Genomic DNA, 19,618 nt, shown 5'->3' with positions numbered 1-19,618 from the left:
GTCCCAGTCCTTCTTTGCAATCTCATTCTTTAACTTCCATTATCTTTAAATTACATCCTTAGTGCTGTCACTCTGACAGAGTAGGATCACCCTTGCCTTGATTTTGCCCATGAAAAGTTTAGTATAGCCCTAATCTAATTAGGAATCTGAGGGTTTTCTCCTCATTTCCTTGGGGTGTATTAAAATGGATTATCCTGATATGGAGACTGTAAAATAGGCATAAGTTAAAAAACCCCAAAATATTCAGGCACTGTTTCTCTATGCTCCAAAGACTTCACCATCCTAAATGCCACTGGCAATAAAAAATACCTGTGAATGCAAAGCGTTGTATTCCTGAAGTCTTCAGGTTTAACAAAATGAACATATCATTGTCCCTCAGTTGCTGCAGTCCATTAGAGCCTGTAGCCCCAAATCTTTGATCAGTCTTTAGCTGGACAAAGTAGACAAGGAATTTGAAGTGAGTTAGAATACATCAGGGCTCCTGAGTTTAGCTAAGACTGCATATAAAAATAATATTGTCTTAGAAAGTGAAAAGCCTGTGTCCTGCATCTGCTGAGCAAGGGGTTTCAATCCAATGTTTTTTCCTGTGTGCTGGCAGATTCACAAAATAGGATGCATTCTGACTACAGCTAAATAAACAGCTGGAGGAGTGTTGTCTCTGTGCAGAGCCACAGGACTGTTCCCTTTCCGTTTTCAGGCGCTCTGCCCGTTCCCCATCCTTTGTAAAGGTTCTGGCCTTGTGAGAGGGCTCACGTACATGATCTGAGACTGAGCTCAACAAATGGTTTCTGTCCCATTCCCCCACAGGGCATCACTTAATACCTGGTATGTATACATTTTGGTAAAGCACTCCAAAATAGGCTGAATCAGACTTTAGGTAGCTAGTGGTCATTCACCCATCCCTGGCATTTGGCCCCTTTGGAGTCATAGGAGGGGATCATCCTGCTCTACTCTGCACTGGTGCAGCCTCACCTTGGGCATCACAATATAAAAAAGACACTAAACTATTAGAGAGCATCCAAAGGAGGCCACGAGGATGGGGAAGGAGGGGAAGCTTTATGAGGAGCAGCTGAGAGCACTTGATCTGTTCAGCCTGGAGGAGGCTGAGGGGAGATCCCATTGTGGTCTTCAACATCCTCATGAGGGGAAGCAGAGGGGCAGGCACCAACCTCTTCACTCTCCTGACCAATGACAGGACTTGAGGGGATAGCATGAAACTGAATCAGGTGAGATTTAGGTTGGATACTAGGAAAAGGTTCTTCACCCAGAGGGTGGTTGAGCATTGGAACAGGCTCCCCAGGGAAATGGTCACAGCACCAAGTCTGTCTGAGTTCAAGAAGCATTTGGACAATGCTCTCAGGCACACGGTGTGATTCTTGGGCTGTCCTGATGATCCTAATGACTCCCTCCAGCTTAGCATGTTCTATGATTCTATGCTAAAATGGTAAGCTATGCACAAAACTGGCAAGGCAAAGCAGCTCAGGTCAGATTTGTTTGCTGCTGTAACCTCCTCAACATCTGTGGAGTACCAGCATTTTTTCCTCTACATTCAAGAGTAGGAGTCCACCAAGGATTGAAGGTTGAATACTGAAACATTTAGCACTTCCAGTTCTGTTTGTAAAGAAACCCACCAGCCAAGAGCTACTGTGTATCTTCAGTTCCAAGAAGGTGCTGCTCTGTGCCTTCCTATATATGCCAGTGCTGAAAAATCCAAAAAGGACAGTGACAAAAAAATTTACCCTCTTCAGTCTAAGAAAAGTGATAAATCTACTCTCTTGAAATACAGTTCTGCTTTATCTGGTTTTACTTTTAGTGGAAAGGGAGGCACACAGTGTTTTCTTATTGCCACCCGTTTCTGGCAATGCAAGACCTGCTTGCAAGCCACTTAAAGTTCCCATAACCAATAATTACTTTGGATCTGGCTAATAAGAAACTCTGTTCTCAGCAGTATGGAAAGTAATTAAAAATAAATAAAGGTCACATGTTTATAGAGCCCTTCCCACATTATTAGCATTGCTATTTGATAGAGTGTATTGTTTCTTACTCCTGTGTGTAGAAGATGCTTACACTGCCTGTGGAATGCTGAAGAGTGATGTTGTGCAGGTGCTCCCTAAGTGCCTTGACTTCTTCCGGGGCTTTTTATTCGTATCTCTTTCCAAGCCTGACAAGACAGGTGAACCCCTGTGAAAGCAAAATTGCAAGAGACTTCTTTATTGTGTTAGTTATGCATTAGCCTCTGCCTTCAGCACTGAAAGCTTTTGCTGGTTTTCACTTTTTTAGGGTGGTAGTTTCTTTCCTATTAACAGGTGCTAAAGGAAACATCTGGAGTCACCCATCTGTGGCCTGTTGGGCCTGTTGTTTCCTGTTGTATATACCTTATATTTTTTTTTTAACTTCAAAAACAGGGTGTGTATGTGTGTGAAAAGAAGATCAGGCATCTACATTTAGGTGTTTGGTAGGAAGTGAATGTCCTCAAGGTTCTTGTATAATCATTGGAGCAAAGGCCTCTGAAAAACCATTCAGGGCTTCAAAATTCTCTCTGCTAAATCATCCTCTGAGGAAGCATCTCTCTTTCCACTGCCCATATGGGAACCCACAGAGACCAGACTGAATTACTACTGAAAGGCTTCCAGTTTTCCCATTAATGTAGTCACTCAGCTCCCCTGAGCAAAAAAAAAAATTGCACCAAATAGCACTTTTAAATCCTCACCCCAGGAAGCTGTTGACACATGTTCGAGTCACTCTACCACCTTCTCCCAACAAATGCATGTGTAATTTTATTTGTGTACGCTGGTTACAAGTTGCTGTGGAGGTTTTGGCATGCTGACATATACCTGCATGCCAACTGTCACAGCCTGTGTGGCTTCATGGCCGTATATGGAAGTTCACCTGTGAAGGTAACCAGAATCTCCCTTTGGACTTGGTTGAGGTCTAAACTAAGCAGCTTAGAAGATGGCAAAAATGGAGCTGCTGCATGCCCAAGATGGGTGGCAGTCTCTGGCAGTGACCAAATTGTGGCCTTCTGTTTGAAACCTGGCTCACATCTCCCTGAGTGTTACGAAGGATGTTTTTTCCTGCTGTGCCCTCTCCAGAACAAGATGTTCCCTGTGGAGCGGTGTGCTCTGACAGACTGGCTACTCCCTTCCAGCACTGCAGGTAGAAAAAGATGGCTTTAACATAAAGGAAGACACGAAAATTATCTGGAGGCTGGCCAGGGGCAGGTGGGAACAAGCTGAGGAGATGGAAGTCTGTTTGGTCTGGTGATGTGTCTATGTAGATTTAGTACCTAAAATCCCTTGTGGGGAGAGAATGACATGGAAGGAGTCATTTGCTGCAGTTAATTGAGGGGGAGTTTCCTTAAGGCCAGCTGTAGGAAAGCTTAAAAGCACACATTTCAGCATAATTAGAGGCTTTTCTGAAATAAAGATAAAATTTGATATGCAAAGTCTGTACACTTGAATTTTGTGTTGTGCTACACCCCTGGAGTAGGCCTTTATCTTACCTTTGCATCAGGATGTTGGGTAATATACCACCACCTGCAATTTGCTTTGACTCTGGTGATTGTTAATTCTTACAGCGTGGATTGAAGACATGTTTTAGAAAAGATTCCAGTTTGTTATGTGGTCATTAGGTTGAAAAGGTCTGGATACCTTGAAAGAGGTGATCATGATGAAAGTGTATAGAAAGCTAAATGACATTGAGAAGTTAGTTTATGGTCTTCTCTTAATTCATCCACCTATTAAATGATAAAATGGCATATAATGAGACAGAAGAGAGGTACATCAAAGACAGACAGGAATTTTCTTTGCAAGTAGTATGTTGCCATTCATGAACAGTATCCATATGCATAAATGTAACAGGATCCTGAAAAAGGCATTAAATATCCTCCAATGTTAGGCTTCAGACTAATTCTACTTAAAGAGAACTGAAAGAAAAATCTGTCTGTAGCCAGCTATGCTATAGCTGTCACAGCATCTCTTGTGCTGTCCTCCAAAACACATTCCTGTTAACACAACCAGAGTTGTGAGCTATTTGGACTGCCACATTTATCAAGTGCAATAGTCACCATGCTCCTGTGATGGCCTGTGACTATCAGTTTGTTTATACTGAATACACTAACAGTGTACACTATACAGAAGATATATGTCTGACACTACTTGAATGACTGCTGAATGCTCCAAGTGAACTTTAATTAGTTCTTCTACAAGTGAACTCACATTGTGCTCTACTTAGAGACACTTGGGTTGGCTCTTAGTGGAAAGGTTCAGACCTCCACTGATCCTGTACAAGTCCTGTCTAAGCCAGCACAATTACAGGACTGGTAACCTGGCTGATATTATTCCCAGAGAGTCTGAAACAGATTCTCTGACATGAGACATATAAATGCTTTATGAGACATATAAGTTCCGAGCAGATGCTGCCACACATGGACTCTGCACAGGCAGCACCTGGTTGCCTCACCACCAGCTTTGCTTGCGGGCAACTTGGCCCTACCATCTCTCTGTCTGCCCACATCTGTGCAGGTCTGGGCCCAGTAATAAGCCTTGCACTTCTGCAGTCTTGGTGAGATTTAGTGAGCCAGGGACTTCTGCACTATGATTTGTTGTGCAACAGATGCACCCCAAACACAGTCTGCTGGTGGCTGAGGCCCAGGACTGGGCCCTTAAAGGATGTCTAGAGGTGGCCATCAGTTCTCTGTACTGGTGCAGAGATCTAATTTCATGTGTAATGGGACCAGGTCTGATCTGCAAATGTATAATCTTTTCATCCTGGAAAAGGAGAAGATTCTGTTTTTTCACAGCTTCCCTTTCAGACTGGCCAATGTGAGCCACAAATCCCTCAGAGGACACTCTTTGAGGCAAAACTGCTGTGCTTGCAGTTGTTGAATTTCCGAGCTGTGCATTCCTGCCCTTTCCTCCTACCCCAAACAGTGAAATGTTTGCTGGCACTGTCCAGGAATTCATCTGCTGGCATTTTAATATGCATGTGTACGATCATCCAATTGCCACAGTTACACTGTGCGAATCTTGTTTCTAAAAATACACCAATCTCTGCTGCTCTCCAACACTAGCACGAGATAATGTATCATGTTCCCTAGCTGCCAGTGACACACAGAAAGAAGGTAATCAATACAGCTGGCAATGCATAAAGACAACAATTATAATTACAACTAATTTCCCTTTCACTTTAAAACATCATCTTCTAGCCTGCATTATCACAGCTTCAGCTGTACAATGCATTAAGACAATCATGTGCTTTCTTTTGCTAAATAGAATCCTGTTATTTTGCCTAAGAGCATCTTCTGAATAGCTCAAAGAGGTAAGGTTTATTATGGGAACCTTTAACCAGTTCCTACTCTTAGGTGGTCAGTTGCTATCAATCAACGTACTTCCACCAAAATTGAGAGAGCTCAGCCTGTTTTCATCACTCAGGTGTATTTTGTCTAGGGAAACATGTGCACATCATCTTTTGAATTTAAGGTGCAGCAAACTCCCTGCCAAGAAACTTGGTCTTGTTCCAGCTTCTCTTCTGCATTATTTAAATGGCAATTGAAGGCACCATGAGTCAGTGGAAGCTGCAAAAAAAAATTGACAGAATGCCATTCATTTTTACTATTATAAAAAAAATCATATTTTGGAAGAATTTTGCATTACAAAGAGTCCCTCTGATCCCAGAGGAGCTACTCAGTGTATAGCATTACTCAACCTTACCATTGTATATTCTGTCCCAAAATAACATGTCTGCCTGGTGAGCAAAGGAGGGGGATTGGGAACCTGAACTTCAGTGTTGTAGCCAAAAGTCACAGTGATGAGACATTGTGTGCCAATCAGTGCATTCCAAATTACAGCACTGATTGCTGAGAAGTGGTTGTTGCATCTCTGTTCTTCCCTCTCCCTGCTCGTAGGATAACAGCAGTAACACTAGAAATGGCAAGGACCATTCATGAATTAACATGAATTTTAAATTGAAGTTCTTCAGTGAGCAGCACTAAATAAGGTATACCTTGGTTGGTGTCTGTAGAAGACATATAAAGGTCTGTAGCCACAGAAGAGTTCCTCTGATGTTCCTCCATCAATGGTTCTCTCTCAGGGAGAGGACTGGCTACCCCTGAGAAAAGAAGTGGAAATGGAGTGGAATGGATGTGGAAGCTATGTTCTGCCTCAATGTAATAATCCAGAGCTTCTCTCACCTTTGCCCCTCAGAGTCTAATACCCACTGTAGCTCATTATATCTTTCATCCAAAAATAGGGTTTAAAAGGAACTTCCCTATCCTTGTTGAAGCCTTTGTACTTTTAAATTATTTTGTTTTCCCCTGGGGATTGTAGCAAATCTGTTGCTTTCCTGAGAATGTTTCTTCTACGTAGAGCTGCATTTTGTTCTTAGTACTGGTTTGTATCTCTTCTAGACAGCTATTATCTTTCCCATTGAACAGAAAATTTCTTAGAGAGCAGCGAGGAAAGAATCCTCTTTGCCTCTTGGAGCACGCAGTGCTGGAGCTGCTACTGGAGCTTGTCATACATTACAATACTGTCAGCACTGGCTTTTTGCCCATCAAAGGGGTTTTTGGAGCCAGGCAAAGGCAGAGCCACTGAACAGTGTCAGAAACTTCCAACATCTTCATCCATGCTTGGCCACAGAATGGAGCTTTTCTTCTCTGCTCAATAGAAGCAACACCTGCCTGTGGCCTCTGGGCACCAAGGGAGCATGGCTCTCCTGTTAGTATCAGATTGCTTAGCTCTGAAATCCTCCTCTTTGCTGCTTAGATTTACTGTTCAGCTTCAGTGAAATTTTTCTAATTTTTCTAATTAACCAGGCTTTTGTTCCAGCCTCTCAGAGTCACAAGGAAGCCCTGTTCTGCCAACCCGGAGTCAGCATAGCTCTGGTTTGCTGTCACTCCTGACTGCTGGGGGAGACTAGCATGTCTCCTTCTACCGAAGAGAGCTGCTGAAAGACACCTCCTTGTCAGGGTCTTTCACAGAATGACCTCTCCTGGCATCACAGCCCTGGTCTAGCAAGGCACCAGTGAAGAAACAGAAGCCTCAAAACCTGAACAGGATGAGAAATGTGTAACTTTCAGAGAGTGCTGGAGCCAACGTGATGTTTCAGAGCCAGCCTCTATTCTTAGAAGAGTGGTGAAAGTCATAATTTAAAAATAAGATCCAGTGCAGTGCTAGCAAAGAGTCATATTCATGGTATTCCTGTGAGTAAATCACCCAACATGAATTGGCTTGGCTTGAAGCTCAGAAACACTCCACCAAAACAAAGCCCAGCTGCGAGGCGTCCATAGTACTGATCCGAACGGGAGAGAAGTACACATGGCACTTGCCACATCAGGTGCTTTGCCTTTCCCCCAAACTCATGCCTGTAGTTTACTCAGTATTACAGGTCAAATGAGAGCTTTCCAAGGGCCTCTGTAGGAGTTAGCCCATGCAAGAGGTGAAATCTGATGTATCTATTCCCTCTCCTGAAAATTCCTCCCAGGCACTTCAGCTGCTGTGGTTCTGCTGTCTGATGGGGGATAGATGCTGCTTTTATATCACTCACAGCCATTTCTGTTTTGCATTGAGGTTACCAAATGCTGTGTTTGGTAATCAGAATCTCTAGATGTCCCCTATTAGAGTCATGTGTAGTAAACAAAGGCCCAATCTCGGGCTGGCTTTGAGCAGGGATGGCCACAGATTGATGCTCATGGGTTAGAGGTAGGATGAACTTCATGTGGAGCATCTGAATCACGGTCATCTTATTGGGAGAAAAAACACAGGACTAGCTGTATTCAAATCCTGTTCATCTGTTGCTTTAGTGCTGTTTGAATTTTGAGGTTTCCCACAGAAACCTCACTTGTTTTTTAGAGCCATGACTGGATGAAGGGCATAATCCTTTCCCACTTGGGTCATACACAATTTTTCCAGTAACTTTAACTGAAAGAAGCTGAGACCTTATCGTTTCCTCTTGCATTTAATCAGGCCAATGTGAACTTTAGTTAAGATGATGCCAACAAGTAAAACACTGGATCTCATAATAATGTGCATCTGGAGCTGATTTGGTGGTTTTACTCACCATGTAACACTCGCCTATGAATCCAGTCCCACCAGAGTGAGCTGGAACACGTGTGAGTTAAACTGCTGTTTTATCCTGTGCAAAATGATCAGTGACCTGTTCTCACGGCCTGGCTGTGAGGTCTGAGTCGTGCCTGTTAATTCCTGAGGCTTACACTGCCCAGTGATGTCAGCAGGAGTCTTGTAAGAGTCAGCAAGATGTTCTTCCCTCTAATGAAGTTATTTGATTATTCTGTATAGTGCATCTAAGCTGTAAAGCAGTTTTACACAAGCTGCTACCAAAGCTGCACTTCCCATTCTAAAGTTTCACACTGCAGTTTTATGAGGGAAAGAGTTAGCTACATCTGGAAAACAGTCAGATAAAAAAAGCCAGAAGTTAGAGAAGTCAAGAGGGTATGTAATGAGCATTAATAGTTCAGACAGAAGACAGAACAACCTAGTGAAGATTTCATGTTTTATTGTTATTAAAAGTTCATTATGAAATCAGCACAACACATAAAAATAGATCTGTGGTGAATGGTACATATTACTGTTATTGCCCGGTCAGTTTGTGCACAATCTCACTTTGTAAAATCAGAAGGTAATGAAAACAAGACATTTCATCAGGGAACTGTGAAACTAGTGTTTCTGCAGCAGAGAGAGGCCGTGCTTCCTGTTGACTCTACCCAATGTATAATGCAGTCAGAAATAGTCCTCTATTCATACTTAAAAATAAACTCAGTTTTAGAGTATGCCCCAGCTGAAAATAACCGGAGAGTGAGAGCTAGAAATAACCCTTTTCTTAGGGACCTATTTCCATGAAAGTCAAAGGGATTTTTGACATGGATTTTAAAAGCAGCAGGACATGGTTATTTGTTGACAGACAGATGGAAAGACCTAGCAACAGGAACTAGGGAGGACCTGTGGCAGAGTAGGAGTTTATTATTTAGATCTTGCACATGCTGCTGAATCTCCTTGTTCTAGTAATTGTCTATGTTCATAACAGCAGTGATTGCTGGGAGGAGCTGGGAGGGTGTATCAAAGCCAGATAGGGCGTCTGCAGCTCATTTTTTCTCCCTGTTTGGGTTGGCCTTGGTTCTAACCCCACACACCATTCATTGCAAAGTGACTTTCACCTGTACACTTTCTGATCCACGTGATAAAATCAGAACAATACCCACGATTACAAAAAACCCTCACCAGGTCTCTTACTGTTCCTAGACTGGTGTAAGCTTTTCTTCTGAACTTCTGTGCTTATCACAGCGAGCATTTGGGGCTGCCTTCAGCCTGATTCTTGTGCCTTATACCGTCATATTAATTCCAGGAGTGCTGGGAGGTTGTTAACTGGCTCAGCAGAGTTGTGGTTCTGCAGTTTTCTGCCCAGAAAGGTCTCTGTAACCAGCCTCAGTGCAGAAAACAGCGCTGGAGTTTTCTGTGGGACGTCCTTCTCGTGGACAGGAGGCAAAATGAGCCCCACGTCAGATAAATGCCTCTCTTCCATCAGACGAGTAGGAACACGAATCCATTCATGCCTTCCAAGCTCATAAGCAACGCTGGTTTTTTGCCATGTGTCCTGGCAGGGGGTTGCAGAAGGTGGCAAATGAAAATGTGGCAAAAGCCCATCCCTGGGAAGCTGTCCTGCATCACCACAGCCTGTGCTCCTGTCTGGCTCTGAAATGCCCACCAATGCCCTCTGAACTCCTGCTCTGTTAAGGCTAAACCATGTCATGCTACCCCAACCTCACCACCAAGCTGAAGAGCGCTGTGGCTACTCTGGTCTTGTTTGCTCCATGGTGAATAGTTCGAAATCCAAAGATAAAAATCTCAGTCCTGCTCCCTACATGAAAATCTCTGGGCTTCAGTCTCAGCCTCAGAGCAGGAGAGTGACAAGGGTGGAAAGCTGGCACAGCAGAATGGTGAATCAGGCTCTCCCTTTGGTTTCCAGGCTGTTTACTCAAAGCAGCCCTTGAGAAAGGTGCAAGGCCTCAAGCAGATGTCACATTCAACCGGTTTAGCAATATTATGCCTATTTGTGCTCAAACTAGTCAAGGAGGGGAGAATATAATATGTTAGTGCAAGTTCTCATAGACAACACATGAATATTTAGTACAAAATGTTCTTACAAGGTGGGGCAAACATTTCTAATTGTGACACAAAAAGAAGGTATTTTGTAACATTTTTAACAACTTGCCTGTGAAAAAGCATTTATGTGAAATACGTTTAGACACAGACTACCTCACATGACACTGAAATATTTCAAGGCTCTGAGTAGGCAATAACCTAGTTTTGGTTTTTCTAAAATCAAATCAGCTTTATCACAGCCAATCCCAAGAAAAATTAAATAATTTTGTTGTGGTTTTTTTGGTTTGGTTGGTTTTTGTGGGGGTTTTTTTGGTTGTTTTTCTTTTTTTTTTTTTTTTTTTTTAGTTTTTCCTCTGGAAAAAATAAAGCTATGTTAAGTTGAGTGATTCCACTGCACATGGATTTTACCCATTCAAGGCTTTTTTAATTTCAGAATCAACTTCCTCATTCAGAGGAAACCGCAGAAATATTCAGCTAATAAATTTTAGCATAAGGTTTCAAAAGTTGCTTTACACACTCCTTAAGTCCTGAAGATTTGCAGCTTCCAAGAAACTCACAGACTACTTGTCTCTACTGAAAAACCTGGCGCAATTTGGAAATAGTCTTTATTTCAGGTCTATTAGGACCTTATATTCAAAATGAAGATCTGAATAGTCCCTAAGCTGTGGAGACCTAAAAATTCAGATATAAATTTTGCAGCACAGTCTCCCGCCTTAAACATTTGAAATCGGTTCAAGGTCCAACTGAGCAGAAACAGTTAAGGCCTCTGTTTTCTCTGACTTACACTGCACATGCAAGTGTTCTGCAGTTGCTTCTTAACATGATGGGGCAGTGTAAGACAAGCACCTCTGGAAACAGCCCTTGGTGACATAGACATCATCATTCTTTCACCTGCCATTGCCTGGTAGTGCCCAAGAGCAAAAGAAAAATAAAAAGGCTTCCAAGCAGGTGACAGATAGATAGATAGATGTGGAAGGCTTAACTGTGACTTTCTGCCCTTTCCTGAGCTCTCAGCCAAACCACAACCCGTCAGCAGAGGGTTCACAGCCCTTCTTGCCTTGAAGCCTGGCTCAGAAACCACAACGGGGCAGGATCAGGTGGTGGGCACCGTGGTTGGTGAAGTTATGCAAAGGCAAAACCAGAAACAGGGTAAAAAAAAAAAGGCATTTTCCCCAGACAGAAAACTCCTGGAGCGGGAACAAATGGGAGTGCCCAGCACAGCAGCTGGGAAGAGGAACAAGGTGGGATCAAGAGGCCCTTTGCTCCCACCAGAGATGGCACTGACAGGTGGTGCACTGAGTTCACCTCAGCATCCCTGGGATAGGCACTGCACTGTGCCGAGACTGCGCGGGAGAGCAGAAGTGTGAGGGCTGTGAAAATTCAAGGCAGCCAAATTGCTTTTCCTGGGATACAGCAAAGGCATGGAAGGGGAAATCTCTATTGGTGTGCTGTCAGGGAGATTCCCTTTGGGTTTGAGCTACTGTAGGGTCGAGACGCTACTTACTCTCTCCTGCCTCCTACTTCTGGCCTCAGGCACTGGCTCTGCATCAGCAAACCTGGCTTTAGATATCCAGTTGGGAGAAAGCACTAGGCACAGAGGGTGCTAAATTTCTCTCCAAACATCTTCTGCCTGCATCAGCTTTGGAACCAAAGATCATTTCCAAGCTGGAGAAAAATCCAAAACACCTCATGTAGAAGCACCTTTCCCTTGGATTTTTATTATCATAATTTTTAAGAATATATTTTGTACCGAAACACTGTCAGCGTTTTTTATACAATGGAAAATGACACAGTCATCATGTATCATGTAAAAGAGTAAAAACAGAGCAAGACAGGAACATTTCAATTCAATCTGGAGTACAAATAGAATCTGATGTAAAGCTTAAAAGCCACACACCAGATAAAAAAGTCACCCGGAAAACAACAATTTCTCTCTTAATTTGGAAGTAGGAAGAAAAGTCAGGGAGTGTCAAATGTTAAGGCTAAAAATTGAATTTTTAACTTGTATTTTATAGGTGGCAGCCTGATTCTTAATTCGTCTGGAGCAGCAGCAACAACCCCTCAGCTTTACAAAGAGATTTGCACTTGCATGAAATAAGAATCAGGCTTCTATGCTCAGAGGACTCTGATTGACCTCAACAGGCTTTGGACTAGAGCCACAGTTGGAATTTCAGCTTGCAGTCTAAGGCTTCTTAACTGCAGGCCAAATTAGCACAAAATGAGGCTTTGCATTGGCATTCTACCCTTAACTTTGGATATTCCAGTTCTGGTGGCTTTAAACCACAGTTTTATTGCAGGTTAAACACAGTTCTGCTTGTGAGATTCTCCTCTCTTTTTTTTTTTTAATACTGTGCTACAAAGGATGTTTTTTATAGTCTGTGTTTTAGTCCCTATATTATGTGTTTTCAAAATTGCCTAAATGTATGTTTATATCACGATTATAACTACTCAGAAAGACCCACTACAGTCCATTGTGAGCAGCCAAGGAAAAAAGTGTATTTAGTCCTAAAGAAGTCAAGAAAGTGGCTGTGTTCATTTATAGTGTAGCGCAATGACTGTGTTTATACACCTATACCTACTATTTTAAAAGCTACTTGAAAAGTTATTATTCATGTGCAGTAGCTGATTTTCAAGCATTAATAACTTGGCTGTCTAGACAAGTTTTAATTGTCATATCAAAGGCCGAATATGTTCTCAAACAAGTGTAAAGAATCTCCCATCTCCCTTGGAAAGAGCCTGGTTCTCTTTCTGAACTAAGAGATTGCCAAATTTAACTTTTTCTCAGGTTATAAAAGCACAGTTAAACCTACGAATTTGGAGTTTTAAGTTTTTAAAATGGATCGACTTCAACTCAAACCCATCCTGTGCAGCAAAGTTAGTAAGCCCTGAAAAACAGATCCTCGTGAATACGCGGAGTTCCCCCCACCAGCTACCATGCCCACGTTTTCCCAGGGCCTAGAGGGCTCCACTAAAACATAACTAAATGTTCAATAGGAAACATGGTTTTTTTCAAGAACGATATGTAAAGTTTACCCAAAGAACCTCAGACATTTTGTACATTCAAAATGTTTACACGTTGCCGTTCTTAACCGCCAGTAAGATTGTTCATTTTTTACTAATAATACATACAATGAGTATAAATAAATAAACTACAGAGAAGCTTTAAAAATTGTATTAACAATACGTTGTGCAAAAACTCATAACGACCTACATTCTATGCAAATACCCTGACTAAAATACACAGGCTGTGTCCACACACCCTCAGTCAGTTTTTGCACAGCCCTTGGGCCAAACCAGCAGCTGGGAGCAATCAGCAGAATTCCACTGCAAGCTGTGGAGGTAATGCTGATTTACACCAGCAGAACAGCAGGCCCCAAGGTGTGTGCAAAAATGCCATAGAAATCAGTGGGAATTGTGCTTGACTAAGGACTAGACAGTTTGATTGTACCCCGTTAAAGTGAGTGGGAGTTTTGCCATTGATTTCCATGGAACCAGGCTCAGGCCCCGGGTAAGGACGTCAGCACGTGGCCCTATGTTGTGCTACACTACTCCACTTCAGTGCAGAAACAATATTTGCAAAAGAAAAACTCGTTTTTGTTGTCACTACTGTTCAGTAACCGGTTCTAGCGCTGCATTTCAGAAACTGCATTTCTGTGAGATTTGAAACAAAGACTGCAAGTCTTTCTGAATCCATTCCAATTTGATTATCCAGCACAGGTGGGCTATTTTGATCCAAGAAAAACGGCTCAATGTCTATTAACCAACAGTGCTCTTCATTAGGGTAAAAACCAGCCCAATTCATCGGCACAGGAGTGAAGAACTGCATGCGGAAAAGGAACAGGGCAGCCTTCCTACCATAGCTGTGTCCAGAGCTGGCTGTCACTGCTCCAAACGGACGATGGCACCTGAGCTGGTTTGGAATCTGCAGTCCTAACAAGCTCAGCCCAGTTTTGTAAGCTGAAGATCTCCATTTATCTTTATTGTGTCAATTGCTGACAGTGTTTCAATACGGTGGTAAAAATCAAAGAGCTGATGTCCATCCACAAATATTCTAAAACGGGGATGCTCGCAAAGTATCTCAACCTGTAAAAGATAAATTGTTAAAGCATGTTGTTCGCAGCGTAACTGGAAAGTTATTTCACAGCACACAAAGAGCACTTTAAGTAGTGTTAGTGCAGTTACACACTGTGCCACGCAACAGCCAGGGCTGAGACCAGTTTTGCCCCTTGACACCAGTTACACTGTGATGGATCTGCTCTTACTGCCCGGGGACATTAATCCAATCTCACGCTGTCGTAGCAGTAAGCACACCGGAACCCAGTCCCACTGGCTACTGGGAGGTTTCGCCTCTTGGAATAATGCCAGAAACAGACTCAAACCGCTAATCACAGGAGGAAGAAATTGTATCTCCAACCCAAACCTTGCATTCCTTGCTACTTTTTTTTTTTTGCTTCTGCAGAATAAGGCGGCAGTTCCCTCTGCAATGCTTTCCACAGTACTGTTAATTTACTGGAAGGGAGCAAATATGGAGCAGGGAGATAGGTTTGTCTCTCCCTCCCACATATACAGAGCTCCTGCATAACCAAAAAGCCTTCACTCCTGTGGCTGCAGACCGCCCAGGACTCCCTGTTGGACTAGACTCCATCCTGGGGCTGCAGTGAAGGAGCTGCAGTGCAGGATTGCTTGAATTCAGCTGGGCAGTTTGCACGAGGCACAAACCAGATCAGGGAGGGACACAGTTCATCCCTCCTCCTGAGAGACCTGCAGAAATGCTCTGGAAAAGCAATAAAGCCTGGAGCTGAACAAGCTTGGACAAGTTGGGAGATTCCTGACGTTAGGGGTGGCTTGAGAGGGTGTCCCGTTGTTAAGCTCTGCTGGAGCTGCCCCAGCAGGAAGCAGGGACACGAGGGCACAGAACATGTGCTTCTTGTGCAGGCCTTTGGAGACCTCCAGGTCTGGACAGGCTAAGGAGAAAATCTACAGGGGAGCCACATGCAAATCCTGGGTCATTTCAAGAGGTTGTCCAGAGTGAAGTGCTGCTTCCAGGCACTTGCCTCTGCTGCTATTACAGCATATAAAAATGCAAAGGGGGTGACAAACTGCCTGAGCCAAAGCCCAACTGATGTGGAGCACGTCGCACTGGGAGAAGTGGCAGCTGACAGTCCAGGACAGCTTAAACTCCTGGACACCTGGTAGTGCACCAAGCATCAGGGAAGGGCCCATGCTGCCACGTAGCTCCTGTGTCACTGCGGCAGGCGCAGCCAGCCCGAGGCCTTGTTATGTAAAAGATATGGTTACCCTCAACCCTGCTCACAGTCCGCTTCTCCAGATCACCCGGGGCCATGCCGGAATGATAATTGGACTGGGCCACAAGTAATTGGCAAGAACACTTAATAGTCTAATTTATTCACTGAGAGGGAGACCATCAAAGGTACAAAGTCAGTTGGGAGCCTAAATTCCATTTGAGAAAAAAAGAGAAAAGAAAAAAAGAAAAGGGGGGAAGAACAACTCCCTATCTACAGTATCTCACAGTAAACGTGCAGTACTGCTGTCCTCCAACATCAGCTGCCATTAGTGGGACACCCACAAAACATGCTCTGCGTAATTTGTCTGGCTCATCTGAGGGCCCAGTCACCACCCAGTGCAGCAGGCAGTGGAACCCTCTCAGCTGGAGGAGGACCCAGCCTCCAAGTCTTTTCAAGTGCATTTCCCACACCACCAAAGGGTGTTGCCAGTTCTGATGGGAGAGTTTGTAGAAGCAAGTAGAGCGCAACCAATTTGCAGCAAAACCAGTCACAAACACCCTCTTAAAGCCCAAGCATCTGGGGAGATGGTGAGCTTTTGGGGCTGGGGGAGATTATCTTGGGGGCAAGAAGGATTAAGAGAGTTTGGCAGCTGGTCAGAGCACTGGCATTTAGCAGAGGGGCTAGTGAGGTTTTGCAAGAGGGGCGGGGAGGAGGAGGAGGAAGGTTTTTCTGGGTCAGCTGCATGGAAAAGGCATGCAGCCTTTTTTCCTCAATGTAGTGAAGCAGCCCTCTGCAGCCACATACTTTGTTAGTCCTGATTTGCAAAGACATCTTCACGTAACCATAAACACTACAGATGGGAATCTGCTTCTAGGTCAACCCAGTCCATCCACAGTGCCACAACATTTCCCAGAACACCATTTTCAAGTGACTACAGACTTAAATTTGATGGGAGGTTTAATCCCAGGGTTCGGGAAAGAATACCACTATTGCTTAGCTGTTTAATCTGCTAACACGAAGAGCTACGGTCAACCTCTACGGAACATCCCTGGAGACAAAGGATGAACATGATCCTTATTAGCCACACTAAACTGCAAACATTATGTCCATTAAAAAAACCATCAAAACATACAGCAGTCCCACAGAGTATTTACATTCTCCAGTAATAACTTGTAATGCACTAATAACATAGAGGTACTTTTTAATATATAGCTATAAAACTAAGCTCAGGAAGTTGGACTTCATCACACAGTATTACAACCTCCGACTTGTCATAGCGCGCAGGTGAGGTGTTCACAGCCCCATCCGAACTGCCTGCAGCTGCACGTAGCAGCAGGATCCCTGCACAACTTTTGATGGATACAAACAAACCAGCAACTGGTGTCTCAACAGGAGCAGTGCGGGCTACACTGTGATTTCACGAAAGCCAAGTCAGGTCCTGCTGCAACTCAGATCAAATGACACTTTATCGGATACGGTGTAAGCCGCTGTCATCCTGGTACTCACCCTAAAAGGCTGGTCCGGTATAAATGGAAAGTAAGGAATAGATGACTGCTCTTCCCCCCATTCTCCGGCTACACAAGAGTTTCTGACAAACTGTCTGTCTGTAAACACAGCTTTCAGTTCTATGGCTACATCCGCAGGAGGATCTTCTGACTCCCCGCAAGTCAGACTGATGCCAAAGCTGCAACACAAACAGAACGGCTCTCATTCAGCCAGGAAAAAACCAAATAAGCCCCAAATGCCGCCCAGGTTCATTTCTCAGCTTATTAAAGCCATTGGTATAGCGGCACAGGGGGGATGACAGCTCAGCTCGTTCAGAGAAACCCTGAAAGCTTAGCAGTGTAAGGAACATGGTTATGGCATATATATATATATATGTCTGTGTGTGCATGGTGTTGTACATATATGTGTACATATATGCATATATATATGCTCTATATGCTCCTTTACTCCCAAGTGAAAACGGGATCCCTTGAAGAAATGCCCCCTCTATGGGTCAAAGGAGAAATCAGCATGCTATATTTAAAATGATAAAAATAATCCTTTCCAGAAAGCAGGGATCCGTGGGTATGTGTACGTGCGCGTGGCCGCTCCCCCATCTCCCCCTGGCCGGGCCCAGGTGTTACCTCTCGGGGTTGAGGTCCACTATGCCCATAACTAAGATCTTCTTTCCCGGCCTCATTCCTCCTTTGATGTGCCCACAGAAGGGGACGATCTGGAAAGGACAGGGGGAAGGTGGCGAGGGTCAGCTCGGCATCAGCAGCGGCCGCCGTTTTGCAGCCGGGGCGGAGGAGAGGGGGGGAGTAAAGGGGTTAAAAAAAATAAAATACCGCCCCCCCCCCCAAAAAAAAAAAGAAAGAAACCAAATAAAGGTGATTTACCAAGCGAGGGAAGTACACATCAGCTTGCACCGGCGATCCCAGGGAGTTGTTTAAATGCCCGTCCTCTATTTTCTGCAGGTAGAAAGGAGAGCGCTGAGGCAGGGCCAGGCGCAGCCCCCCCGCCCCCGCCCCGCTCCGCAGGTGCCCTGCCCGGCCCCCCCGGCCCTGTCCCGGTGCCGGTGCCGGTGCCCGGGCGGGGGGTGAAGCCGCACTCACCAGCGCGTCCCGCTCGGCCACGGTCCCCGCCATCTTGTGGAAGCGGCGGCGGCGGCGCTGGGGACAGGGCGGAGGGCGGGGGAGAGGGAGGGAGGGATGGAGGGAGGGAGGGGGGTCTGTGGCAGTCTCGGCGTCGGAGGGGCAGCGGCGGAGCCCGAGCCGAGCCGGTGCAGAAGTAGGAAGGCGAGGAGGAGGAGGAGGAAGAAGAGGAGGAGGAGGGGAGGTGGCAGGCTGGCTCTGCCTCGCCCGGCGGGGAGCCCAGCCCTTGGCCCGAGGGGGAGCCGGGCAGGGCGGGGCGGGGGCCGCTGCCGCTTCCTCCGCTCCGCAGCCCCGCGGCGGGGCCCGGCCTTCGGGCAGCGGGGGGACCCCGGGTCCGCTGCTGCGGTGGGCCGGCCCGGCGGGGTCCGGGACCCTCACCTGACACCTGCAGGTGATGGATGCCCTGAGAGCGGCCACGGGAGCCCCACGCCCCTCGTGTCAGGGAGCACCTTTATGTCTGAGCTTGGACACCCCGGCGAAGGCGAGGTGTCCTGGATGACTCCCCTTCTCCAGGGGTGGCTCGGCCGCTCCGAAATGAACCCCCCACCCCGCTCCCCTCCGTGCCCCGTTGGCGAGGACCCTCAGGGGGCCGGTCTCCCGAGCGGGGTCGGTGGGCAGCGCTCCCGCCGGAGGGCGAGGGGAGCCCAAACCCGCCGTCCCTGCGGCCTCGCAGCGGGGCGCGGTAATTGCATAAGCCGGTGGATGCCGGTGGGGAGCTCCGACTGACGTGCAGTGTCCGTAGTTATGCAACGCGGCCGTGCCTGCGGGGAGCACCGGCCGAGGCCACCAAGCCCTGCCCGTGCCGTGCCAGGAATCCCTCGCCTGGACCACAGCAGGAGTGACTTGTGCCGTCAAACATGCTGTAATGATCATGTTGACGAGTTCGGGGTCCTGGGCGGGGGGTGTGGGGGGGAAATTGAGGAAGGCTTTTTTCCTGTTTCTTCATCGCTGGGGTTTGATGGCATGAGTATCTCTTTAGAAACGTGACACAGCAGATGGACTTGGCCTGCGCTCTGCAGGACCTCACGCAGTTCCCTTGGCTTTTCGTGCCTCATGCCTGCACACTGGGGTTGGGTTGGTCGATGCCGCTGTCCTTCTTCCTCTGAAGCGCTGTGGGGATTAATTACATTGAGTAAAGTGAAGTGGAAGAAGCTAAGTCACTGCAATATTTAGGGTTTCAATATGACTGTGTCCGTTGGGAAACGCTTGCAATCAGTGGGTGATGCCATCTGAAAAATCAAGAGGTACTGAGAGTAAGTGCAGATTGTGCAAGTGTTTAGACACTTGGCTAACTTTTTCAGCAGTGCCCACTAATTTGAGGATGTTTTCATCTCTGGACGCCCAGCTGGAGATGGCTCACAGAAGCTTATGTTTGAGCATACAGCTCTGCTGTAAGTCATGTGCTGAAGTCATGGCTTCTTCAGGTGTACCAGCACAGCTGGGCACGAGGGCAGTGAACATCCCTGTAGCCCAGGCCTCAGCATGGGAAAAACCACTGGACTCTTTTCTTCATGCCGAATCACTGGGCGTCAGCTGCCACCACATGGAAAAGCATCTGGCTTGTGTACTGCCAGGAGACTGAATTCATAAATAGTGCAGTAACATGAACCCATCA

The 19,618-nt window shown here is 45.7% G+C and overlaps 1 protein-coding gene across 1 annotated transcript; it reads right to left on the bottom strand.

The window, feature by feature from the left end:
* Window positions 1-8,497: 8,497 nt before the first annotated feature.
* LGALSL (galectin like) lies at window positions 8,498-18,214 on the bottom strand. Its single transcript, XM_032683286.1, has 5 exons — window positions 17,965-18,214; window positions 17,749-17,820; window positions 17,494-17,582; window positions 16,871-17,048; window positions 8,498-14,201 (listed from the first exon to the last, which is right to left on the bottom strand). The coding sequence occupies exons 1-5, from the start codon at window positions 17,995-17,997 to the stop codon at window positions 14,058-14,060; spliced, it is 516 nt and encodes a 171-aa protein (XP_032539177.1). The 5' UTR covers window positions 17,998-18,214; the 3' UTR covers window positions 8,498-14,057.
* Window positions 18,215-19,618: the final 1,404 nt, after the last annotated feature.

Source organism: Chiroxiphia lanceolata, chromosome 3, assembly GCF_009829145.1.
Source record: "Chiroxiphia lanceolata isolate bChiLan1 chromosome 3, bChiLan1.pri, whole genome shotgun sequence".
NCBI classification, from domain to species: domain Eukaryota; kingdom Metazoa; phylum Chordata; class Aves; order Passeriformes; family Pipridae; genus Chiroxiphia; species Chiroxiphia lanceolata.
The sequence above is the reverse complement of the archived record's forward strand: the minus strand, read 5'-3'. Positions and strand labels throughout refer to the sequence as shown.